This window comes from Podarcis raffonei, chromosome 9, assembly GCF_027172205.1.
Source record: "Podarcis raffonei isolate rPodRaf1 chromosome 9, rPodRaf1.pri, whole genome shotgun sequence".
NCBI classification, from domain to species: Eukaryota; Metazoa; Chordata; class Lepidosauria; order Squamata; family Lacertidae; genus Podarcis; species Podarcis raffonei.
In genome coordinates, this window is record NC_070610.1 from 71184601 (window position 1) to 71212134 (window position 27534).

The 27534-nt window shown below is 45.5% G+C and overlaps 1 protein-coding gene across 6 annotated transcripts in view; it reads left to right on the top strand.

Annotated features, from left to right (window-relative positions):
* Nucleotides 1–663: 663 nt before the first annotated feature.
* SLC4A4 (solute carrier family 4 member 4) overlaps nt 664–27534 on the top strand; it is a 190580-nt gene continuing 163709 nt past the window's right edge. For all 6 annotated transcript variants that reach the window (XM_053404377.1, XM_053404375.1, XM_053404378.1 and 3 more), the window contains exon 1: nt 664–943. In XM_053404377.1, the coding sequence (XP_053260352.1) occupies nt 912–943 (32 nt within the window). In that variant the 5' untranslated portion in view covers nt 664–911. The remainder of the gene's footprint in view (nt 944–27534) is intronic.

The following is a 27534-nucleotide window of genomic DNA, read 5'->3' on the forward strand; positions in this document are numbered from 1 at the left end:
ACCCCCTAAGGAAAAAGCTGCAAATTCCTCCACAGCGTCCAACCGGCCTGCCTTCCAGCGCGACCCCTCTCCAATTCCCAAGGGGGGGGAAATACTGTAAAAATCCTCCTGGGAGCTGCTTCGAAAGCACTCTGAGAGGGAGATCTAACGCGGCCGGAGGTTAGCTCTCCCGAGCTGAGGCGGCGTGGCTCCTCCTCCTCCGGCTGGCCGGGGCCCCGTGACGCTTCCCGGCGGCGAGAGCGCACCAGGGCTGGCAAGGGAATGGGATCCGGCTGGAGGAGGAGGAGGAGAGAGAAGGAGGTGGGGACGGGCGGGAGGGAGGCGGCGCCCAGGCGACCGAGTCACGGCTTTAAATCTTGGACGGGCGAAGCGAGGAAGCTCCCAGCGCTTGGAGGCTGCCGGGTCTCCTCTCTCTCCCCGTCGCCTCCCTCCCGCGCGCTCGCTTCTTCCCGCCGCCTCGGAGGAGCGCTTCTTCTGAGGGGCTGCCTCGGCGCGCGCGCTCCCTGGCTCGCCCCCTGACGTGAGGCGAGGCGAGGCGAGCGGGCAGGGGGCACGACGCGCCCGCCTTCCAGGGAGCCGCTGAGGGAGCGGAGACCCACGCGCTGCCTTTCTCCTTCCTGGAGGGGACGGACACCCTGACGGACTGGGCTCCGCGCCCAAGTTGAGGCGACTTCTTTCTTCCTTTCTTTCCCTCCCTTCCCTTCTCTCGCCCTCCGTCCGTCGCCGGGCTGCGCTGGGTGGCGCTGCCGGAGCTTCTGGGGCTGCGCCGAAGCCGCTCGCCGCCCGCCGGCGTGTGAGGAGGGAAGGACTCCGGAGGAGGAGGAGGACGCGGGGCGCGCGCAGCTCCCGGCTCGCCTCGAAGGCTTCTGCTGCTGCTGCTGCTGCTCCGGCAGCCCCGACCGGCCGCCGCGATGGAGGAGAGACGCAAAGGAGACCCCCGGAGGTAAGGAAGGCGACGGGGGTGGGCCGAGGAGGGGAGTTGCCGCCCTCTCGTTCCCGCTCGCTTTCCTTCCCGCAAACAGCTCACCTGCTCCCACCTGACGCTTTTCTTCTTGCGTTCTCACAACCGCCCCGCCAGGTAGGCTAAGGCTGGGAGCGAGATTCGTGGATGGAAGCAGTGGCGTAGCGTGGGGGGGTGCAGGGGGGCCGGCCGCACCGGGCGCAACACCAGGGGGTTAGGGTTAGAGGGCGCAAATCCACGAGTTAGGGGGCACAAATTACTTGCCTTGCCCCGGGTGCTGACAACCCACGCTACGCCACTGGATGGAAGGGAGGCGAGATTGGAAGCAGGGATCCCCCAAATCCATTCTAAGGACTACATGAAAATAGTTCGGAGTAGTGCTTTTTTTTTAAGGTGCTGGTAGACACCATGAAGTTGTTGTAGTAAGTGCAACACTTTTAACATTTTTTTTTGGAGAAGAAGGTGCTGGTACTGCATACTCTTGAGACCCCCCCACCCCCAGAAAAAAGTACTTTGTTTGGGACAGGACTTCTTCCCAGTTTGCTAGACTTGGAGAAGAAAAGTATTTTTAAAAAATATTTCCTTGTGCTTATTTATTTATAGCCTGGATTAAAATAAAGCAAAGCTTTTTGCTTGGGTCTGCTGACAAGGTTTAAATAATTGACAGGCACAAAGTGGGGATAAGACCGCAGACGAATTTTGTGTGTGTGTGAGGGTGGGATGATATTGGTGGTGGTGGAAATGGGAACATAGGAAGGAGAGTAAAAATGTATGCTGCAGAGGATGTGCAAAGTGTCCCCCCACGTCACATCTAACTTCCATATATTGGGAAGTGAACGCAATGGGGGTAGGTGATTAAAAGTGCAGGATTTAGAGGTATGAGGGGTTCTTGTTTGGCCAGGAGGGGGCGATAGCTTAAGTTCTGACATACAGTTCTGGAAGGGGTGTTGTGTGTTCAGACTTGCCTGAAAGTTGCACCTATTGACCCGCTCTTCTTGCTTACAATCAGGTGTGATCATGGTTACTTAGTTGAGAAAGGCAAGCACTTTGCACATGCTCCGACAAACTCTCTTGTGAGGCTGAACCTGGGCATGGAAAGCCATGTATGCACATAGCTAAGGTTTGGTGAGTTCTGGCTAAAATGAAACTCTGCAGGGAGCCAAACCTGACCTGAGAGGTCTGGGCAAAGTAGTGGGAATGCAGAGAACCACAGGAGTTGTTTAGGGACTGCATAAAAGTATCATAGATGGACTGCAAGGTAATTTGGCAGAGAGGTGATAAGTGTCAGGGAGAATTTCAGCACTGGTTGTCCACAAAGAGAGTAGCAGGGCTTAGTGGTTTGGGATATAAGTTGTAGGGTTACCGAAGAGAGGCTAGGTGTTTGGGGGTGTGGGCTGGTGGAGAAAGATTGGCAAGGGAAGTAGTTTGGAAAGCAATGCTGGAGTTTGGGTTTCAAGGGCTGCTTGCTTGGAGGCAAGAGAGAGAGTGAGTTGCTGGATATGCAAGGATAGTTTGCCCAGAGGGATATGTTTAGGGTGAGCTAGACAATCAGGATTGGCTGAGACAGGGAAAGGGAATTATTTCTCGCTATTGTGGGAAGGAAGCTGGGAGATATAATTTGCATAGTGGAAGAGAGTGATAGAGTAGCATTGAGGTTTATATCAAGACAACTAATGAGGATCTGTGGGAGGATTAGAGTTTTTTCCCTGCTTCAGGTGGCCAGCAGATGGAGTGTGTTTTTGATAGAGGTCTCTTGTGATATAGGGACACTACATGTGGGAAATAGTAGGGGTCAGGTCAGAGGGACTGCGAAGGGAGTCAACTATCGGTGTTGGAATCTGAGCACAGCTGGGGTGCAGCAGAGGGCTTTGGGGCAGCGGAGTCTAGGAATGGGGCATATTTATTTTATAGCCCCATCCCTTACTGTCTCATAAGCAAAATGGAAATCCTTTTCCGCCACAGAATTAAAAATCTAAACTAGCAAGTTGTGGAGGTCGGGGAGCACAGATATGCCAAGGGAATATTTGGAGATGAGGTTTTGGGGTTGAAAGCATTGTTTATAAGCCCAGGCTGACTGCGTACTGAAAGTTGAGGACCGAGTTACATGTTTCAAAGAGTTGTGTGTCCCTTTGCCTGTGCAAATTTTTATTTAAAAAACAAACAAACATGAAAAGCAGCCTCTGGATACTGCTGTCCTGTCTTGAATGGGACAGTAGCAGGCAGAAGAAACCATTTAAATCTTTCCCCTCCTGCCATTTACCCCTTCAAAATCACCTTTCCCAGCTGCTTTTTTCCATGGCGCAGGGAGAAAGTTGAGGACTTTGGTCTTTTTCATTTGTAGGGGAAAATCCACTTATGGAGTGTGCACAGAAATGGCTTAAGGGGTGGGGGGAAGGCTAAACAACCTTCCCACCAAGGTTGTAGCGGGGTCCGCATTGCATGATTCAGAACACACAACTGTGTGTAACCCATGGTTTTGACTTCTATGGTTTGGGGATATCAATGGCAAGTTGGATGGAGTTGTGTTACTCCCATGTGGAGCAGCTGAGGAAGGAGGCAGTGGGAAGCGATGAGGGAGGAAAATTGGGCAGTGGGCTTGGAGGTTTTTGCATTGTGAGATGGGGATATATATTCGAGGCTTTGGGAAGAGGCGCACTAAGAGCTGGTAGCGACTTAGCTATCGACCGGCGTACTTATTTGCCAGAACTACCACCATCTATTGCTGCTAGTTGAGCCTTGTAAATCAAGTCCGCAAACATAACTAGCTTGTAATTCCACCCACCCCTAGCCTGCTGGTGATAGGCATACAAAATGAAGAAAATAAAGCATTTTTATATTGCATGCAGAAGGACGGATTTCTCTATCCCTCCTCTGCCAGTCCGATCACTCTCCTGTGTGCGCAGTTCATTCTTTCCCGTTTCAACCAGGCTAATGCTTATTTTAAAGGCTCCACTCAGCAAAAAGCATGGATAAAATGTATTTCTGGAACTCTGCCCTGCCTGTAGTAATTACCTTCTTCCCTGCCCATTTCCTCCAGTTTTCACCACTGTGGCACATAAAGGTTTCTGTTGGGAATTTGCAAGGTTTGGGCTTAAACAGGGGAAAGAGCAGAAGGGTTGGACACATGTTTGTGGTCTGTAAGCACCGGGCACCAAGCTCAGTCCCTCTTGAAGGGACAGAAGTGTGCTGTGTTGACACTGGTATTGGCTGGGCAAAGAAGTGTGGGGGGGGGGCACTAGGTCAGGCCATGGTGCTAGGCAAGAGAGTTGCCTAGGGAGGTACTGTAATTCCCCACACCATCTCCACATTTTATGCCCTTATTTTTGCAAAAATGCGGAGTGCGACCATTATGTGAAGCTAAAAATTATTATTACTAAACAGTCCTTGCATGTTAACGTATCACTGTACAGTTAAGGTGTCGCGGGAAGATGCAAGTCTTGCCATATCGTGTGCCTCACCTGTGGCAGCTTCGTCCGCCTGCCCGCTCCCTTTGTGCTTATGGAAATGCGATATACTGGCAATGTGTGAGAGATAAATGCATATCCATAGGCTACTGGTGAATACACTGCTGCTCCATTTGGGTAGTGAGACGAACGGAATTATACCAGCACGATTATGCGATGGAAAGGTAATTAACCCAATTTTGGCACTGAAAAAACAGTGATGATGATGCGGTGGCGATGATTATGGTGTGAAATACAATACTGTGTGAATCTTGCCCATGCATCTGGTGGAGAAGTGTGCAGGAGAAAAAAGACATATTCCACTTTGTCATTTCTGCTGCTCTGAACCAGTCTTCTCCAACCTTCTTCAGATGTTTGGGGCTTTCAGTTTTCATCACCCCCAGACAGCTCAAGGTGTAGGGAAAAGGCGACACTAAATGCTTTTTTGTACCAGTGTTTAATTGCAGCCTGATCTGTCAAGTAAGAAAGGTGATGATGATCTTGCCAAGGGCTGATCTCGCTCTTAACGCAAAACAACTGTTCTCCAGTTCTGATTTTTAAAGTGCATCCTAGTAACCTTGGTGGGATGAGAACCAGCGAGGTTTTCATGGCCCACTTCTAGAAATAACTCATGCAAACCAGAAACTCCCTCATGTAGTACCTGTCTGCAAGAAAGTGATAGCTAGGATATATTTGTTTATTCAGAGATTTGATTGTGCAGAAATAGCACAATCTTAGGACCTTCTTCGTGTGCTTCCTTGTGAGAGGGGCTTGGAAGGTTGCACGGAGGCAGGGCCTTTTTGATTGTGGCTCCTCCTGTGCATGTGAAATGCTTCCTCAAGTGACGTCTGTCTGGTGCTGACACGAACATCTTTTTGGCACATGGTTAGGACATTCCTTTTCTCCTGGGCGTATGGTGACGTTTGATCCAACCGAGTCAAAAGTTCTACTCTGGATTGCTGATAAGTCATTTCCTGCTCGCTCCCCTTGGCAAGGCTTTATGTATTGATTCAGTTGTTTACATTTTTGATAGATGTTGCTTTTAAACTTGACTGTTAAGTGCCTAGAGGCCAACACAACAACAATAATAAATAATAAAAGAGATATGCCTCTCAACTCGTTTCTCTTTCGTATGGGTTTTGCTTCTCCCCTTTTACTCAGTCTTCGCCAACCTAATGATCTGCAAAAGTTTTGGGCTACCAATTTGCATCATCAGCCCCAGCCTAAGTCTCAGGGCCTGTGCATCTACAGAAAGAGCAAATTTTTTTGCAGTGTGCATATTTTGCCAGTTTGGATGGCTGTAGAAACTATTGCATTCGATTTGTGTGTGTATGTGTACCCTCCTGGATCTGAAATACAAAATTCACATGGTTTTCCCTGCACTGTTCAAAATGTTGAGCCTTCTTCAGTTCAGGTGGCTTGGTCTTGTTGAAAGGTGGTATGGAACTTACACCAGCTCCTCTCTTCACCTGCTTAATATTGCATTTCCAGTTCAGTCTAGCATTGCGTTTTCATTTAGAAAAAGAACAACAGTGGATAAACACAAAAGCATTGTTTAAGGACTTGGTGTTGATTAAATCGGATGAAGTGGCATCGGCTCCCCATTTCTAGAAAGACGTGTTTCTATAAGGCATGTAATATCCAAACAATCTTACACTGTGCTAAGAGGAAATAGTGCATGCCCACACTATAGTAGAATTAACTTCTTGCACAACCTTCCCTTTGCTTTCTCGAAATAAACTTCCTGCTAATCCTGGTGTGCTCTGTTCCCTCTTTTTTGGCCTTCTAAACTTGGTGTCTTAGCATCCTTTTGTTCTCTGTACAAAACCTGCCCCCCCCCGATCACTATATTGTTGTAATAAGCCTGCCTTTTGTTTGCAGTCTTCTCCCGCTCCTTTCCTTGCTTTGGTTTTCACTGGTTGTGTGTCCGCTAGGAGACAGGATATGTGAGTGAATCTCCATTGCACATAATGTTTCTTGGAAGTGGGGTGAAAACTTCTCCTTTTCAAATTGTGTTAGGAATTAGGTAAGCCTTTGCATTTCTTGCTTTCATCACTGTACAGTTTGTGGCACAGCTTATTCAACTTGAGTAACCTGTGTTTGCTTATTAATACTTGCAACTGCTCTTGATCTATAATCTTATCGGGCATCTTGCACTTTGCTCTTTCCTATTCTCGTGTGGCGTGGTATAATTTGATTGAATATAGATTGCGTTCCTCTGCTATATAGGCTAATCTACACAAAGCCCCTCCCCCTGAAATCTGTCGCACTATTAGTGTGACCAAGAGATGGAACCTAAAATTTGGCCCCTATCCAAGTGCCCAGCTTTACTTTCTCCCATATAAGTCAATGTGGAAAAGCAAAGCCCTGCACAGGGGGAGGATATTGGATGGGGTGGCAAGATCTGCTGCCTCCCTCATACAGTACTGTACAACTCACATATTGGCAGAGCTCCTTCAGGCACAGAGGCACTTGACTTTACTCTTCGGGTTCTTGCAATATACAAACTTCCCTCCATTCTTATCTGCATTTGATGGGTGTTTTGCTAGGCCATTCAGAATTCCTGGGAACTGTGAACTGTGCGTTGGAATAGAAGGGTGGATGAGGGGACCTAATGAAACATTTTTAACAGGGGGCAGAGCAATGAATGCTGTACATGTGGCCCATTCTCTCTTCTCGCTGCTTACTGGGCGGCCCCCTGGGGGAGAAGCAGCCGAGTACCGTACCTTCCTCACTCAAACACACATTCCATATGAAGGCCTTTATGTGTGGAAGACATCCGATTCATTTCACTCTTCCCCATAAAGCAGCAGCTGGAGCATGTGGATGAGGCTTATGCATGTACAGAAGGCAGGTGTTTCTGTTCCAACCTGTATTCATGACCATCAGCGCTGTTTCTCTTCTGCTGCTGTTCAGTTTCCACCAAATACTACATTACAGTGGTACCTCTGGTTAAGAACTTAGTTCGTTCCGGAGATCCATTCTTCACCTGAAACTGTTCTTAACCTGAAGCACCACTTTAGCTAATGGGGCCTCCCGCTGCCGCCACGCAGCCGGAGTATGATTTCTGTTCTCATCCTGAAGCAAAGTTCTTAACCCGAGGTACTGTTTCTGGGTTAGCGGAGTCTGTAACCTAAACCGTCTGTAACCTGAAGTGTCTGTAACCCGAGGTACCATTGTATTTGTCTTGCTGTCTGCTGTTTAACATAGGTTACGTAACATATGTAATTATTTGTGTAAGTTGAATTCATCTCGGCATAAAGGAAGCATTGAAACAATGTTTCATACCATTTGCAGATTTTAAAACGGCAACAATGTTAATGGATACCAATAGTCTGTGCTTGTTTGATTTGAGTTCCCGACCGTACACAAACTGCAACAATTTCTGCTGCTTTTTCCATTTTCGCCACAATTTTTTTGGGCTTCCCATTGCAAGTATGTTATTAGGGGCTGATGCCCAGGTTTGTTTTGCAAGCCAACCCCTCCACCTGCCGCCTCGGTCACTTGCCCTGCCTGTCTCCAGTGTTTCCCTCCCCCTGGAGCATACACAGTCTGTCACCAGCACGACAACGGACTAGAACAAATATAGCATAGAGAGACATGCACTGCGCGTGATGGGGAGCGGAGAGGAAGAGGCAACATGCCTGAGGCCAGCTTCTGATTTGCAAACTATTTTATGTAAAAATTTCCAGAGGGGGTAGTAGCCATGTTAGTCTCTTGCAGCAAAACCAGCCAGAGTCCTGTTATACCTAAAAGACGAACAAATTTATTATGTCATAGGCTCTTTCCTGGACGGAAGCCCAGTTTTTCAGATGCCTCTTTAAGGTGCCACAGGATTCTTTGATTATTTAATGCACATAGCCTGCTGTATAGCCTGCAGTGAACCATGAGAAAGCAATACCACCTTTTGGGTGTTGAGTGTTCTGTTCCTTCAGTATTTAAGAAATCACAAGGATACATAGGGCTTATTACATGTCAAGCCACTATTTCTCATCGCTACTATTGGTATCGTCGTAGAACTTTGGCTGCAAAGCATCCACACAGTGCTGTAGAACAGCAGAAGAGGCTGCAAGGCTTTCAGGTGGAGACAAACGCACCTAGCATATCATTGCCATTGTAGGCTGGCCCTGCAGAAAGGCTTAGGCTTACATGTGCTTTTGATAATGGGTGATGCAGTTTGGTTTCGCGTGTTCAGGACAGAGGTGTAGGAAGGTCAGGTGGTACCCGGTGTGGAAAATTTCTAGTCACCCCCCCATTGATATTTTTTTTTGCCAGCAAAAATGGTTTTACGTTATTTCATATTTCCTTACAAAGGAATAATAATAAGTAATAATAATAAACTTTTATTTATATCCCGCCCTCCCCGGCCGAAGTTGGACTCAGGGCGGCTAACATCAGATGCATAACACTGATATAAAATCAAACAGCAATTAAATTACCTCCTAAAAACATGTCAAAATCAAATTAAAGTCTACTTAGATGGCTTTCTGCAGGGTTAGGGTTGGGAACAGTAAGTGCTCCGCTGAATTGAAATTTCAGCCTTCACGACATAGGAAAATGGCCAAGTAAACAGCTATTTTCGTGGAGGAGGGTCAATATATTAACTGATATGCATGAAATTTCATATATAGCTATATAATCCCTAGTGTAGTAAGATAAGACCTTTGGAGCAGGCATTTTTTTTAAAAAAAGTTTTTTATGATCCGCCCTAGTAGGGCAGTAATTGTTCCTTGATAATTTGTCACCCCCCTCCATGATGGAACATGGGGGACCCCCCTTCCTACACCCCTGGTTCAGGCCCCAGCTAGGGAATGAATGTCCCTGCAAGTCGTGTTGCTGTCAGATTCTGTCAGCATTCCATTCAACTGATAAGTTTGGACATTTATTATTTTTAATTTTTGCTAGTGCACGGCAGATATCAAGATTTAAGTATCCAATGTTATCAGTAGAATATCCCCACTTGCTGATTTTGCATAATCTGAAAAGGCCTGTATGATTTAACATGCTACTATAGAATATAAACCTGGTTATTCCCCCCCTCCCTAATTCCCCGTTGTCCAGTCTCCTTTGGTGTCGTGTTTTCATTGCTTACGGGTGTAGGTGTTCACAACAGAATCACAACGAACGGTGCAACTTCTGTGAGGGAAGCGAAAGGTCAGTTTGGATGGGAGAGAAATGAAATTCAGATAGGGTGTACTGAAGGTACTTCTGGGAGAAGCTACTAGGTAGTTGGTATGACTGGATGTTAGAAGCAAAGAGGTCAGGAATTTTAAGGAACAGGGAGGGTGAAAAGCAGCACTGTAGTCTGAGAAGCAGGAATTTGAGAGAAAGGTAGAGGAAAAAAAGTAGTAACAGGAAAAGGCAGGGTTTTGGGGTGGGGTGGGAGGAAACCTCACATAGGACCTGGGGCCAGGAAAATTTGTATTGTTTCAGCGGTGGAGCTGGCAAGCAGAACTGAGATGGAAAAGAGTAAGAAGTGGTCTGAAAGTCAGGGGTGCTGTGAACGAAGCACACATCTAAGCAGGTAGCAGTGGGAAAACGAGTTGGTGGAGGCAGCAGATGCCTGAGAAAGAAAAGAGCTGAAGGCACACAGAGTGGAGAAAATTAGGATCTGAGAAAGTGAAGAGCCTTCATTCTCGACATGCATTTTGGTAAGCTAGTGGCTTTGCTGCGCAGGTCAAACTTATAGAGAACATGGTGAGACAACTTACTTTAAGACCATTATTTGCTTGTAAAGTATGTTGTTCTTGAGCTTACCTGGCTGTTAGTGAGGGCGCTAGAACCTAATTGGAGAAAGTTTTGTTGCAACAGCTGCAAGTCAGGCTGGCTCCCCAGGAACAGTTCTTGCTTTCACATTTGAATAGCTTCATCGATAAGGGAAGTATGGCTAGTTGCTGCGAATCGACTGGTGCAAATTAATATCTGTTAACACCTCGGGGCTCTGGTAATACCTGATGCTACGCAGCTTTGAAAAGCCAATTTAATAAGACAAAATTATTTCTTTCTTTTGAAGAGGGAGAAGAAGTCTGCCGAATACCAAACGTTCTGCTCAGTAGGGAATAAATATTCCTATCAAGTATCTGGTTCATTTAACGAGGAGTTAATGAGGATAAATGGATGCACCAGGCCTTGATAATTGCTACCATCTCCATTTCTCTTTAAGTGCTTCCTAATGGTTGCATTGTTCGAAAGAATGTGTAAATATTGACAAGAAATTAACGGTTTGCTTGGTTAAAGCCAACAGCTCCTGTGTCTGACCATCTGTTGCTATTAAGACAGCCAGATGTCAGTGTGTGCAGAAATAAAGAAATGGATTGGCTTATCCAGCATTCGGTCGGTCTTTGTTTATGGAAGTCCAGTATCCAGGAACACAGTTAGAACATAGCACCGTGGCCTGTAGACGCCGCACCTTCTCAGTTTTCAGCTTAATGAGATTATCGTGTTGCTGATAGCTCATACTGTACAATTGAGAGAGGAGAGGCGAAAGCTCCTTTTCAATATGCTCCTTCTGTTCTCTGACGTAAAATACGGCAAAAGTGGCACGCGATTGGCGCAGGAACTTTCTCTTCACAACGCTTTAAGCCACTTCTAACTAGAAATACAGGAAATCTCTTTTTATGGTGGTGTTGGGGGAAGAAACTTTCCTCTAGTTCCTGGAGGCTTCCTGTCCCAGCATAGCAAATTTGGTTATTCAAACTGCTAAACCAGTATTGATAAGGTCAGGTCATCCCCCCCATCCTGTGTGGTGTAGTGTTTAGCCTGAGGGCTTTCAGAACCATACAGCACATATTTGGCCCTTTCGTAAGTTTCTGTGCCTGAAGTTTCTTGGGGAGATTTCATTGGAAACCAGGTCCTACGGGAAAGAATTGCAGCTATTTTTGGAGTTATGAATATTCCTTTTAGTATGGTTTCTTGGAAATTTGTTTCCCCATAGCCTGCTTGTATGACAATTGTGTTTGAAGATCTGGCAATGTGCAACTTTGGTGCAGAAGAGGCAGTAGTACGAGGGGTGGGGAACCTCAGGGCCAGGGGCTGAATGTGGTGCTCGTGTCAGGAGCTAGCCAGCAATAAATCACACAGTGTTAGTTGGAGTTAACCCTTTATTAGCAAAGACACTATCAGCACAAGAATGTCAGGTCTAACGAGCATAGCAACTCATCACTGGTAGTTCTTGCCCCCATGAAGCAGTTGCTGAGATGAAAGGTGTCTGCCTTCCCAAAGATGCCTAATTCCCCTCCTCTACAGGTCCCCCCCCAGCAATTGGAGACTGTGCCTATGTGAAGCCAACCTTTCCTCCACCCTTTTCATGCCGCTTTTGGTTCTGGGAGACCAGGAGGGATGGGAGCTTGTCATAGCAGCTTGTCACACCTGTGACTCTTCACCAGCCAGACTCATCTCTGCCTCTTGACCTCCCTCCTCTCAGACCTTCTGCCTCTGATTCTGGACTTCTCTCTGCCACAGACTCCCCCAGCTCACTAAGCCCTGTTACCTCTTCAGCTTCTGATACCTTCTCATCCCGGTCTTCTCCCTCTGACCACTCGTCATTGTCCCACCACCACTCCCAGGGTTCTGAACCTTCTTCCCTTGGTGGTTCCTCAGCTAGCTCCTCCCACCATTCCTTTGCGTTCAACCAGTCCATGACACCCCCAGGCCTCTCTGTCTGGCCTTTGGGACTCTCCCCAGGTCACACGGCCACGCCAACCACACTTGATTTCCCCAGGTCACATCCCTTAGTGACCTTGATTTGCACTCTCCTTTTGTGTGTTTGCCAGACTGGAATGTGTGCTTGAATTTTATATTCCTCCTTGCTTGTGTACCCACTTGTTCCTGTGGCCCAAACCACCTCTAGTATTCAGCCCTAGTAAGTTGCCCATTAGGGAATCTTGCCCCCGGGTAGAAAAACATTCCTTACCCCTGCGGTAGGAGCAACCTGATTTCTTCAGTTTTACTCCCAAGTTGAATATCCACCTCGCAGTTTATGGAGAAGGTTTGTGGCCTATTCTTCTCCCTGATAGGATGACTTTTCCATGAATGTGGGGATTTTTTTTTCTTAAATGGGAGAACTCAGACAAACTTTCTTCCCTACCTGCTCCCAGGTATGGCATTGTCCAGACAGTCTGTTGTCTAGGGCTGGGCGATATCTGACTTCCAACATGTTGATATATCAGCAGCTAAACATCATGAGATACCAATATTTCACTATGTCTGGAATGAGGATGGAGCTATGCAGAGGCATTGGCTGGTTTCATGGTTTCCCCCGCATTGTGGTTTTTGCATAACACCCACCCACCCTGATTTATGATATAATTGACAGGTCAAACATTAAAATGATATCATGATATGGACTTCAAACCATTTTTGGACGATATATTGGCCTATCTCCCAGCCCTATGGTATATCTATGCATGGATTAAAAAAAGATTTATATACATATACTTTATGGATACCAGGGCAGGGTGCAGAGCAGAAAATAAAAACAACCAATAGATACTAAAATACTCCATCAACCAAATGAAACAGCTAAAAACCACAGAGCAGGTGGAACCATTACGCTGCATTTCACATTTGGCCTGGCCCTTAATCTGTAATATAAATCATAGAATCATAGAGTTGGAAGAGACCACAAGGGCCATCGAGTCCAACCCCCCTGCCAAGCAGGAAACACCATGCTGGTCCTGATCCAGCTAAACTCCGTTGTTTCTTTTAAGCCCTATTGCATTAATGGAGATTATGTATGTTGTGACTGTCTTAAGTCCTGTTCGTTTCTATGAGGCTTAAGCCCCACTGACTCTAGTTGGATTTGAGTCACAGGTACTATGCCTTTTGCAAGACGCCTGTGTTTTGTTGTATTAGCTACTCAAGCTTGAATGAATTCATTATTCGTGGTGAATCGGGGAGGGATAGTGATTAGCAGGGCTGTTTGATTCCTTGCAGGGGCTTATACCCCTGTCTTCTGGAGTGTCTCACACAGGGATGTGGAATATGATGGTATGTTTCTGTGTGAAACACAATAAAAAAACAAGGTGTCTGTGGTTCAGACTAAGTGATTTATGTCCTAGCACTCTGCTGAACTTGCCCCCTTACAGTAGCCTCCTTTTTCTCAGCTGTTCCAAACTCTCTGTGAACCTGTAAGGAGGTGAGTTGGATTACCTGTATGGCTGGCACCTGCCTCTGAAACCTGTGACCTACCAAGCCAAACACAGCTCGCAGGTGTATCAGGCCCACCTTGGGCCTCATAACTGTCCTGTTTTTTTTGCCGCATGCCTGCTAAAACAGGCAGAGCTTTGAGTGCCTGGAAAATAACAATTCGAAGCTTGCAGGCAACCGAACTGTAATGGTATTTTGAGGGAGAGGTTTGCAAATGTGATAAAAGCATGATGGTTGGTATTAGAGCAGGATGTACGGCTCTGGTGGAGCATTGTTCTTCCTAAGTCAACAAATAACTGAAAAGAAAACTGGAAAGGGACAGAAAGAAAAGCCGGTATAAAACCCGTCTTTCTACTCTGTGACAAGTGTAGAGATTTAAACAGGTGATTCAGAGGCACAAAATCGCATGGAGGAAAAAGCGTGCAACTATTCTGCAGTTAATTTCAGAGTCAAGCTCCTCAAGGACTAATAAACTTGCTACACCACGTCCGTTTCCAAACTCTTGTAAGTGGTCAGATTTCTTACTATTCTTGCACAGAGTTTAATGTTACAACGTGTTGTGTAAATAAACTGGGAAAGACCTGGAGCAACTTTCTTATTCTATATTCCTCTCAATGAGCATTGCCTATTATGTAAATTTGTATTCTGCACCTGCACTCCTAAGCCTTTGTTGTTGGTTCAGCTTCCACATGTCTTGCCCAAATTAAGCTAGAATATTATGCAGTTGCAGATGTGACTCATTTGCAGGTGTGTCAAGTACCATCCTGAAAGTTTGTAACTTTAATTTTACCACCTTTGGTTTTAAAAAGCAAGAGTTCTGGTCTCAGTTATATGTAATGTTTCTGTAGCTTTCTTCTTCGGGGACTGCATTGAATTTTTTTTGAGGGGGGGTCGGGTCAAGGCAAGGGGGTTCAGAGGGGGACATTCCACAAAACTCTTCTCTACTTTTACCCTTCGGTGCTTTCAAATGCTGCTGACCTCTATGTGTGTCTCTGTTGTGATATTATTTTATTGTGTGTTTTAATTGTGGGGTGTTTAAATGTTTGTGCAACTGGTTTTTATATTTTGTATGCCGCTTAGAATCCAGTTTTGGCATTAAATCAATAGAGATAATACAATTGGTATTATCTCTATATAAATCAATAGAGATAATACAATTGGTGCCATCTAAGTAATAACACGGGACGCGGGTGGCGCTGTGGGTAAAACCTCAGTGCCTAGGACTTGCCGATCGCATGGTCGGCGGTTCGAATCCCCGCGGCGGGGTGAGCTCCCATCTTTCGGTCCCAGCTCCTGCCCACCTAGCAGTTCGAAAGCACCCTTAAGTGCAAGTAGATAAATAGGTACCGCTTTATAGCGGGAAGGTAAACGGCGTTTCCGTGTGCTGTGCTGGTGCCGGCTCACCAGAGCAGCTTTGTCACGCTGGCCACGTGACCCGGAAGTGTCTGCTGACAGCGCTGGCCCCCGGCCTCTTAAGTGAGATGGGCGCACAACCCTAGAGTCAGACACGACTGGCCTGTATGGGCAGGGGTACCTTTACCTTTACCTTAAGTAACAACACAGCAGTTAACTGCTTCCTGAGACAATCACAGGTAGTCATGGGCATATAAGCAGCATGATGCTGTCCCATCATTACTTAATGAGTTGACTATGTCATATTATGAAGCCAGATCTGAGTAAGGGAAGTACTCCTTGTTATTGCTGTGAATGAGTGAACCTTTTTAGACACTGCATCTTGCGCATGGCAAGAGAGAATGACATGTGTTGTTTTGTAACAAGACAGAATCTGTTTCCAGAAGTCAATTTTGTGTGTGCATGACCTGAACAAATACATAGAACTGTGTGCTTGAACTGTGCCAATATACAACCTTTACTCTACTGTTTACCTCTTGTCCATCTGACGGAAATTGCAACTGGTTTTTGTGTGTGCTGCATGAGCAGAAATGGATGGACGTTCTTGCAGTTTTCTGCATCCTTGCATATAATCCTGAAGCAGGTCCGTCCATCCTAGCCCCAAGGGAGTTAAGGGTCCTCTCCATAGTGCAGTCAGAAATGAAGCTAAAATACTCTGAAGGCAGCTCGCTTCGTTGATTATAATCTCTGGGATTTCCTGGCCTCAGCATTCTGATGTGAGCAGAAACTTTCTGATCAAGGTTAACAGCTTTTATCATATCTGGCTATCAGGCTAATGTTGGCTCAGTGCAGTTGAACCTTACACCTAATTCCAGGTACCTTGGTCTGGCCTTGGTCTCAGAAGTTGATAACTAGAGGGGAGGATCCATGGGTGGTGTTCAACTACTCAGAGTAGTCCCATTGAAATAAATGAACATGACTTGGTTAGGTTGATTAATTTAAATAGGTTTGCTCTGAGTAAAACCTAGCTGATTTGCACCCCATGTTATACTTTGTACATAGTATGTGTGCACATTTCATCATCAGGCACCACTGAAAATGAATGGGGAGCAGCACAATGACATACACACCGCGTAGGCTTATAGGTTGGCTGTTTCAGTATCATCACTACCATATCATAGATGCTATTCAGTTTCACATATTTTAAAATAGCCCAATTGCCAACATTCTGGGCAATATCTTTTTCTGGCCTGGCCAGGTGCTTGGAAGAAAGTGAGGGGACACCTGGGTTCTCTGACTCCCAAACTCACCTGCCCTGTCTGTGACAACCCCACACATAAACACAGGGTCCATGGGTTGAGGACTATGCCAGGGGTGGGGAACCTCTGACCCTCCAGATGTTGCTGGACTACAGCTTCCATAATCCTTGACCTTTGGTCATGATGGGGAGCTAGGAGTCCAACATCTGGAAGGCCACAGATTCCCCACCCTATGCACACAGGGTGCAGTCAAATGGTACAGTGATGATGAATGAGCAGTGTTAGAAAATCAGAAATATGACCTATGGGCCAAATAGCTCCTTAAACCAGGGTTACAGTTGCCAAAATGGAAAGTCTAGTTGCCATTTTGGGGCCACATGTATTTTTCAATATGCGTTTTTGGTTCCTGAAATTTGTTCTGATTGTACAGATGAAGTATCATGGATAGAATTCTACAGGATGTCTTGCCGGTGTGTGAAAACAGCCAAGATTCATGGATCCCTGGGCATGCACCTCCAGATGGTGGAGGCTTCAAGCAACATCCTGGCTCCTGGGCATGTTCAGTTGGTCACAAGTGGCCAATAGCCAGGTGCAAAATGTGCCTGGCGGTTTTCAAATGCTGGTGACGGCTGAGGAAGGACAGTGATTGAGGTTGCAGTCTTCCTAGGGAGCGAATCATTTTGAATGTGGTGGGACATGCTTCTGAATAAACATGCTCAGGATGACCCTGTGAAAGGCATACTTTAATACCCAGATGTGTGAGAGAAAAGCTTGAAATACGAAGAATGGTAGTATCGTGCATGTATTCTCAATAGGAATTTTTCAAGCGAATGCTATTTGGGACTTAGGTGTTGTGTGCCTTTTTGGAAACTTGAGTGGCTTCACCCCACATATTGTTGCTTTGAACGAACTCTTATACAAGCCTAACAGACATTCAAACCAGGGCAACTCTTTAGAGCCTATTGTGGATACTGAAAGTTCAGCCTTGTAACAGCTAGAATTTGTGAAGCTTGCTCCTGATAATGTGCAGAGCACACTTTGATCACCACCTAGTAGCCTCCAGTATGAGATTACAAGTAGTACAGTCATACCTCGGGTTACAGATGCTTCAGGTTGTGCATTTTTGGGTTGCGCACCACGCCAAACCCGGAAGTACTGGAACAGGTTACTTAAATCACGCTTTGCGCGTGCGCATAAGCATCAAACCGTGACCCACGCGTGCGCAGACGCGGCGCTGTGGGTTGCGAACTCTGCGGGTTGCGAATGTGCCTCCCACACGGATCACATTCGCAACCCGAGCATCCACTGTACTCTCAAATGACAGGGTTTGTTAGTCTCCTGGAAACGCCAAATTCTATTGTGCTTTTAGAAATTATTTATTGCTGAACTTTGCATATGACATTTGTAGAGTAAACAGGCTGCCTTTTGCATGGAATATCCTGCGTTATATAGCAGCAATAAATCTGTTGCCATATTGATGATGCTTGTGAGACAAATGATGGCTGAAAACAATGAGACAGAATGAAAAAATGGGTATAATGTATGTGATAGGATATTTAATGTAATGTTATTTGGTGTATAGTAATTCTGGTGGAAATTTATGGAACATTCAGTAGAACTGCATTAAAATGGATGGGATTGAAAGAGGCAAAATCTGCAGGATTCACAAATCAATGTTGTGATTGAATTAAAGTCGTGGGAACATGAACGTGTTTCGGTGTTTGATGTACTGTGAGTGAAGTGACACAAGTCTGTGAATATTTCGGCTTCCTGTGGGCTGTTCATTTGGAATCGCTGAAAAGTTTTCCTTTTGAGTTTGTACTTTTGCTTCAGGTGATGTTCAGAAGGCCTGGTGAAAGACAAAAGACAAAAACTGCATTGAGGTTTTCTTACAATCGAGCGGCATATAAATTTAATGAAACAAACAAAAGCTGAAATCCGTAACTTTACAGGATAAGGGAGTAAAACTCACCAAAGTAAACTGAGTTTATTTCTAAAATAGGAATATTTTGGAATTATTATTATTATTTATTAAATTCTTATACCACCCTTCACCCGTAGATCTCTGGGCAATTCACAACAAAGGAATGAGCTTCAACTGTTCAAACCATGCTATATTGTTTGCTGGATAAAACTGAGGGCAGTGCCAAAGTTTGTAAGGGACAGGTTGCATCTCAGTGTGGCAGAGTCAAAGATTTGCATGTGTGTTTTGCCTGCAGGTTCAGACCCGGACAACTTCAGCTGAAGAGGCACCTTTGACCCTTTCTTGAGACTTTGGCTTTTCCTTTCTTGAGACTTTGGAAAGCCACTGCCAGACATAGTAGGCAATAATGGTCTAGGTGGACAGATAGGAACATCATAAGAGCCTGCTGGATCAGACCAATGGCCCATCTAGTCCAGCGTCCTGTTCTCACAGTGGCCAAGGAATGACTGTGGGAAAGTGCGTTCTCTTTGCCAAGGAAAGCTGGATTTCACAACTTGTATTAGTCATACACATTTGCATACAGTTCTTTGGTTTGCATAGTTCGCAATAAATGGGATTGGCTTTTTGATATTTCAATTATGAAAGTATACATTTTAATCTTTTAATAGGGTTGTTTTATTGTGCCAGTTAACCGTGTCATTTAACTACAGATGTTTTTATCTTAATGCTTGTGTCATTGGGTTTTTGTTTACTTGTAAAGCACTTAGAAGCCCATTTGGGCTTTCGTAAGTCGCTTTGAGTTCATTTTTTAAAATAAAAATAAAAATAGTGACTCATTAAAAATGTGTAAGTTAATGATGATAACAACAATAATTTAGTTATAGGTAGGTAGCTGTGTTGGTCTGCCGTAGTTGGGGGAAAAAAATTATTTCCAGTAGTGCTACTGGAAGGATTTTTTAAATTTTGTTTCAACAATAATTTAGTCTGCTTCGGCTAATCATAGTGAGGGGCAAGGAGATATGGAGATAATAGAATTTCCTCTTCTTGGTGTCTGAAAGTTGTTCTGAGCATCATTCTGGAGAGTTACCAGACATTTCCCCACAGATTTTCCAATATTCATCAACCATAAAGATAATAAACTTGCTTAAAAGTTTGAATTCTACATTTGGTGCCATATTTGATGGCTTTTCCTTACTTGCTTGGAAATGGAGAATTGAAACAATTTGGTTTTAATTTTAGAAGGTGAAATTTTAAAAGGTCTGAAAACTTTGCTTTAACTTGTGAAATACAAGCTTGGATTAAACTGAGAGCTGTTTTCTTCTGACCATGCTTGGTTGAGGCTGATGGGTGAGTTGAAGTCCAAAACATCTGGAGGTCACCAAGTTGTAGAAAGACCCATTCTGTATGAGCTCAGAAGCAATTAACAGAAAGATGCAGTAGATCTGTTTGCATCTTTTTCCATTCTGCCTTTCGGCTTGAAATCCTGACTGTATTTCAATTAACCCCGCAGCTCAGGGTCTCCTGAGGGCAGCTTTATTTATATTGTCTCTACTACATTGCGGCTATATTTATTTATATAGTGTCTCAGGATCTGCTTGGGGTGCATTGCAGAATGGTTAAAAACAGTTCAGGTTAAGAGTACCTGTGTTTGCAGGTCAGAGGAGAGGTTCTGTGCCGTAGGCGGTCGCTCATAGTTTCTCTGCCACAAGTGAACTTGCATTCTGGAGTTATAATTTTGTCATCCTGAGTAGCCCCCTACTGCCTCTCCCACTAACTTCCCATGACTGGAATATTTAAAGAACGTTTATCACTAGTTCTTATCTTTTAAAGCAATATTTCCTGGTGGCCTGCTGCTGTTACGCATCTTCATTTGAAAGCATGCTGCGTCACGCAATGTGTGCTCATGAAATGCCTACCAATTTGCTTTGTATCTTGAAAGAAGCAGCAGATCCTTACAGGTAGTAGCACTTGGATGAATGGACCTTCTCTGCAAGTTGGGGGTGAGGAATGGCAGACTGTGTCAAGAAGAAGAAGAGTTTGGATTTGATAACCCGCTTTATCACTACCCTAAGGAGTCTCAAAGCGGCTAACATTCTCCTTTCCCTTCCTCCCCCACAACAAACACTCTGTGAGGTGAGTGGGGCTGAGAGACTTCAGAGAAGTGTGACTAGCCCAAGGTCACCCAGCAGCGGCATGTGGAGGAGCGGAGACGCGAAACCGGTTCCCCAGATTACGAGTCTACCGCTCTTAACCACTACACCACACTGGCTCTCAAGGCACCACAGTGGGGTTTTTTGGGGGGGTAAAGATGCCTTTGATAGTACTGTAGTCTCCTAATGTGCACCAATTTCCCCATAAATTTCCAGCTCATAACGCCTTAATGGCACATGCCTATTGGATATGAGAGAGCAAGAAGAGGCTGTCGCAAATAGCTCTTCTGTTTACTGTGCTGCTGCAGAATCTCTGAAAGCAATCTTGTAGTTCTGTCCTTGCTTGGCTGCCTAGGCTGAGATAAAAATTGCCTGCGGGTGATGGATGGGGAAGTTCAGTGGTAGTACATCTGCTTTGCAGGCAGGTTCAGCAATGGGGAAGAAGATTCCTGCTTGAGATCCTGAGGAACCACTGCCTGTCGGTGTATATGCAGTCTGGAGAAAGATGGAACAGTGGGTCTGATTCACATGGTCTCTACTGTTGCTGCACATGAGCATAGGCCAGGGATAGGCAAATTAAGGCCCGGGGGCCGGATCTGGCCCAATTGCCTTCTAAATCCGGCCCGCAGATGGTCCGGGAACCAGCGTGTTTTTACATGAGTAGTAGAAGAAGAAGAAGAAGAGTTTGGATTTGATACCCCGCCTTTCACTCCCCTTCAGGAGTCTCAAAGCGGCTCACAATCTCCTTTCCCTTCCTCCCCCACAACAAACACTCTGTGAGGTGAGTGGGGCTGAGAGACTTCAAAGAAGTGTGACTGGCCCAGGGTCACCCAGCAGCTGCATGTGGAGGAGCGGAGACGCGAACCTGGTTCCCCAGATTACGAGACTACCGCTCTTAACCACTACACCACACTGGCTCTCTACATGAGTAGAATGTGTCCTTTATTTAAAATGCACCTCTGGATTATTTGCGGGGCCTGCCTTGTGTTTTTACATGAGTAGAATGTGTGCTTTTATTTAAAATACATCTCTGGGTTATTTGTGGGGCATAGGAATTTGTTCTTCTTCTCCCCCCACAAAAAAATATAGTCTGGCCCCCCACAAGGTCTGAGGGACAGTGGACCAGTCCCCTGCTGAAAAAGTTTGCTGACCCCTGGCATAGGCTGTTGCTCTCTGCTATGTCTTCATGAGGGTTATCAATGGCTGCCACCTGTGTCTGCTACTTTCTGCTAGAGGAGGTTGCCGGGAACTGCAGAAGGGTCACGTGCTCTTATTGTCGGGTCCTGTTGATGGGTTTCCCACAGGCATCTAGTTGGCTGGTGTGAGAACATGATAGATGCTCCATTGGCCTGATCCAGTAGGCTCTCCTTATATTCTTACATCTCCTGGGAAAGTGCAATGAGTTACAGTAGCTTGTGATATCATTTTTCCCTTGTAAGAACCCTGGGAATTCTATGGCCCTCTCATCATTCCTGACCGTTGGTCCATGTTGGAGAATCACATGTTTTCCACCTGAGGGGGGCAGAGAGAGACAAAGCGGAGGTGTGCTAAAAGACTGTTAGTAGCCATAGTGCGGGATGTGGGTGGTGCTGTGGGTTAAACCACAGAGCCTAGGGCTTGCCGATCAGAAGGTCGGCGGTTCGAATCCCCACAATGGGGTGAGCTCCCGTTGCTCGGTCCCAGCTCCTGCCAACCTAGCAGTTCGAAAGCACACCAAAAAGTTCAAGTAGATAAATCGGTACCGCTCCGGCGGGAAGGTAAACGGCGTTTTCGTGCGCTGCTCTGATTTGCCAGAAACAGCTTAGTCATGCTGACCACATGACCTGGAAGCTGTCTGTGAACAAACGCTGGCTCCCTCAGCCAGTAAAGCGAGATGAGCGCTGCAACCCCAGAGTCGTCCATGACTGGACCTAACGGTCAGCGGTCCCTTTACCTTTACCTTTAGCCATAGTGCTTTGCTGTGTTCTGCAGGCAAGGCCGGCCTGACCGTGAGGCAGATCGAAGCAACCGCCTCAGGTGGTGGAATCCTGTGGGGCAGAGCCTGTGACAGTGACTTCTGGCAAGATAATTGCTGCTCAGGATCTTGCCAGAAGCTGCCATGGCACAACCAGGGTAAGCATGGGGGGGTGGCACCTTCCTGTCTCACCCCCTGAGGCGAAATGGGACAGGCCGCCCCTGTCCCCAGCCGAGGAAGTGTTCATCAGGATTGCTGCCTCATGATTGGTCTCTTTGCCCTCTGGCCTTGGCAGGCAGAAGCTGGTTGGGATGTTGGAAATGAAAAGCCAATGTGTTTGTGTGCGCATTAACCTCACAATTATTTTGAAGGATGCTTTGAAAACATCAGTCCTGACCTTCAGCAGATGCTGCATGTGGATGTTTAATTTTACCCAGGAGGGGGGGATATTGGCTTTGACACCTTTCTGGAGTTTGAGTCCAAATCCTGCCTCTATAAACAGTGCCAGAAGTTTAATTTTAGTCCTTGCAGTGCAGGAGGGGATATGCTCTCTTGTCTTTTTGGCTGGGAAATGGCTTTCTTTAATTACATTATTAGCTGATAGAGAGAAGCAGACTATTTCTGGTTGAATGCATCAAACAAGTTTAATGTGCTGGTTGAGAATGAACAGAAAGGTGGAGGGACACTGACAACATAGGTCCTTCCTCCTCTGGTCACTGGTATGGATGTACAACCTGACACTGTGTCTCAAGGCACTGTGATTATCCGCAAGGGATTCCCACACAGTGTGGTTGATGTTGCCAGCCTTCCCTCCACATTTGCAGACATCTGCAAATGGTGTGCCAATGGGATTGGTGCCTGAAGCCAGCTCCCCATAGAGCACATCCTTGGGGATCCTGCCATCTTCCATTCTGGGGACATGACCAGGCCAGCGTAGACGTCACTCAGACAAGACTTGAAACTTGACTAAATACAGTGGTACCCTGGTGCTTGAACGGCTTGGCTCCTGAACGCCACAAACCTGGAAGTAAGTGTTCTGGTTTGCAAACGTTTTTCAGAAGCTGAACGTCCAACACTGCTTCCGCTTGAGTGCAGGAAGCTCCTGCAGCCAATCAGAAGCTGTGTCTTAGTTTTCAAATGGTTTCAGGAGTCGAATGGACTCCCGGAACGGATTAAGTTTGAGAACGAAGGTACCACTGTAGCCCCAAATGCTGCAACCATACCTTGCAGAGGGTGGGTGGAATTCCCTGCACACAGAAAACTAGCAACTCATGCAGAAGGCTGTCATTTTGACACCTAGTTTTCTATGGGGAGGGCATGTTATGAATGGAAGGAACTACCTACCTTCGAAGAATGGCAGATGCAAGTAATTGGCTATATGGAAATGGCTGAGATGACTGGCAGAATCCGAGACCAGGGAGAAGAGTTGGTGGAAGAAGATTGGAGGAAATTTAAAATTTATTTACAGAAGCAGTGTAAAATGTATGAATGCTGATGACATTGAAATGAAATGAAGGGGTTTTAGTGACGAGAGTGAAAGTTTGAAATTATAAATTTGGGAGGTAGGATACTTAAGGACAAAGTGGTAGGATATGAATTTGCTGAACCAACTGTCAAAAAGGGATACAAAAAAGGGAGACGTGAGGAAGTCAGGAAAATAAGTTAATTAATGTTGAATAATTAGAAAAGAGTGACTTGTGTTTTTTCTTATTTTACTTCTGTGTGTTGACTGGTGTTTTTTTCCTTTTTCCTTTTTCCTTTTTTCTTTTTTAGGTTAAATGTTTGTATTTTAGGTATTTTATGTATTGTGAAATCTTGGTTTTGTGCTTTTATTGTCCTTTGTTTGGTGATGTCTTTCCTTATTGTTAAATTTAATAAAATATTATTATTAAAAAAAAATATGAATGGAAGGAACATTCAGTAATGTTAGCCCCCATCTGAAGTCAGAGCATTGCGTCCCAGACACAGCCTTACAACCTCAGTGAAAGCTAGGCGTTAGTCTAAAGTTCTGCTGAGTTGATTGAGAAACCTTGAGTTCTCGATCTAGTATAACCTGGCTTTAGGCCTAGTGCACTCATTCCGTCTACTAGAGCCATAAAAAACACACCAAGATAATGGGTGTAGATAACTAGGGCTTAGTATTATTAGCTTCCTGTTACCTTTAAGAAGGCATAAATTCTGAATAGGAATTGGATGTAAAGGAGCTTATTTTTAATAGGTTTCTCTCCATAACATGTTTGCTCAGCTAAGAGGTGGAATGGCTCAATGATAGCACAGTCAATCCCATGGAAAATATCAAGGCGGTGTATGTAATTGGAGGCTGATTTATTACACTGCCATATTTGGTGTGCAAAGTCTGTTGTAATCGTTATGCCATTTGTCTTTGCAATAAAGCTTGGAGGTGGCCCTTTTTTTTTTGCAGATGGGAAGTTGATGTTGAGAGATAGATGACTTGGCCCAAGGTCACCCTCTGAGCTTATGGCTGAGAAACCAGGTTCTCTGATTCACCAACAGATGTTGGTACCGTAACTCAGGAGAGCTCAGTAAGAATTTTAGGCAGTCCTGCGCATACTCCACAACGGAGATAAAGATAACACTCTGTGCCAGGCTAACCTGGATGCTGTGCCAGATGGGTTTGCACAATTTTTATTGTTCTCCCGTTACTCACGGGGAATGGCACAAAGTGAAAGTCCTGCCCGTAGCAAATTCTGCTTGGTTCCCACTGCTGCCCTTCCTGTCTTTTGAAATCTCGCAAGTTATTTCCCACACCTACCTTTTCTAACAGCTGAGGACTAGAAACTTAGGTTTTTTAAAAACAAAGCAAAGCAAAGTGACAGCTGATTCCAAGGTTACTCAATTCCATGTTGCATTTGAAGGAGCGTCTTCACCTCCATCGTTCTGCCTGGACACTGAGGTCCAGCTCCGGGGGCCTTCTGGCGGTTCCCTCAGTACAAGAAGGCAAGTTACAGGGAAGTAGGCAGAGGGCCTTCTTGGTAGTGGCACCCACCCTGTGGAACATCCTCCCATCAGATGTCAAAGAGAAAAATAACTACCAAACTTTTAGAAGACATCTGAAGGCAGCCCTGTTTAGGGAAGCTTTTAATGTGTAATAGGTTATTGTATTTTAGTGTTTTGTTGGAAGCCGCCCAGAGTGGCTGGGGAAACCCAGCCAGATGGGTGGGGTATAAATAAATTAATAATAATAATAATAAGTGCTGCTGTGGATTATTAAGCCAATTTCTGATTTATTGCCCTCCCCTCTATTTCCTTCCTACCCAATTTCATTTCACAGCTGCTGTTTTTGGAGAGTCACCGTATGTTCTTGTGGGTCCGTCCCTGAACACCCCAGTCAGTTGTCCCAGATCTGGCTCCAGGTGTGAGGAGGCCCTTGCCAAAATGTCCTTATGTGGGCCTGCTTCTCCATGGGTTAAGGTTCCTTTGGTGGGCAAGACGTGACTTAAAGCCACCATGTAGAGGTGGACCGTGGCTCAGTGGTATTGCTCCTGCCTTGCAAACAGAAGTTCCCGGGTTCAAGTCCCAGCGTCTCCAGTTAGGGCTCCCTGTAAGTGTGGAGAGCCTCTGGCGGTCAGTGCAAGCAATACTGAGCTAGGTTCCCCTCTGCTTCCTGTCCCTGATGCAGCATTGTGCAAAATTAAAATGGTGATTCCAAGGTACTTGGTACCATGGTTTGAAAACCCAGGCTTGCTGGGCAGGTGCTTTGAAGTTCCAGGGCAGGCACCTGTGTAGCAGTAGTGTGGGGCTCAGCACACCTGGCAGCTACTCCAGGATGCTGACACTGGGCTGAATAGACAACTTCATAAGAACAGCTCTATGGATGTGGTTTAGCATGGAGTGTCAGAGAATGTGCTCAAGGCTATGTAAAATGGCAGCAGACTTCAGTTAGAAAGGTCCTTGCTAGAATATGGGTTGTTGTTGTTTTGGTTGTTGTTATTTATTTTTTAGTATTCCTGTTTTAATTCACAGATGTTTGCTACATTCCTAGTTTGCAGCCAGCTTTCTGGATTAACTCTCGTAACATTGACAAAAGAAATACAGAATATGTGAGGCAACACTTACTTTTGCACCAAATAATACTGTTCAGGTTTTTATTTTTTTTCTGTGGAGAGATTAGTCCGTAACTTGGCTGTTGTTAACATCTTTTAGTTACTGCTAATATCATAATAATCATAATCAGACGGGCAATTCCATTTGTGTGATCTGGCTGTTTTGTGTAGAATATATCTGTGGTCTGAAAGTGAAGACTTGGTCTTGCTGGCAGTTACAATCACTTGCAACAATTCGTTTGGGAAACATTGTTACAGTAGTTTTTACTTATGTTGCATTTAACACTGGGATGAAATGAATTAGTTTGCAAAATGTTTGCATTCTGAGATCAGTAAATACAATGCTGATTTGTTTTGTTTTGTTACAGGTTAGTTCCTGTTTACCTTCTATGCTGTTAACTGCTTAAAAGAATATTGTGTAATATAGAACTGAATTTGAGGAAGAGGGGGACAATCTGACCATGCTTTCGAAACTAACATTACTGCCACTCAGAAGTTCACCAAAGCAGAAGGACATAAACACCAGGCTTAATTATATTACTACATCTCCATGTCCCACACATTTAGAGAGAGCCTACTGCATAGCTATCTGAGATGGCTATGGAAATATGTTGAGGATAGAGTTTGCAAAAGCAAGCAAGCAAACAAAAAACCCAATTCTAGCAAGCCTGTCTACATGCATGAGCAATGTAATGTGGGGTTCTTGAACTCACATAAGATTGTGGCTCTCCTTCCGTGGACTGAAAAGTGGCAAGTTGCAATTCTCTAGGTCATAGGCAGGAACTGGGTGATCTTGCATGAGCTTGCTTGTTCCTACATTACGTTGATTATGACAGTAGACCACTTGCCTTGTGAGCAGTTAACTTGTGAGTGTGCGAATCTGCCTTTGTCTCCTCGGCTCTGACTTGACAGTTGTCTGAATTTGCTGTAAATAAGAGTTACTGCCATGGTATAAGCATCATTAAAGCTAAAGGTAAAGGGACCCCTGACCATTAGGTCCAGTCGTGGCCGACTCTGGGGTTGCGGCGCTCATCTCACTTTATTGGCCGAGGGAGCCGGCGTACAGCTTCTGGGTCATGTGGCCAGCATGACTAAGCTGCTTCTGGCGAACTAGAGCAGTGCACGGAAACGCCGTTTACCTTCCTGCCGGAGCGGTACCTATTTATCTACTTGCACTTGGACGTGCTTTCAAACTGCTAGGTTGGCAGGAGCAGGGACCGAGCAACAGGAGCTCACCCCGTCGTGGGGATTCGAATCGCCAACCTTCTGATTGGCAAGT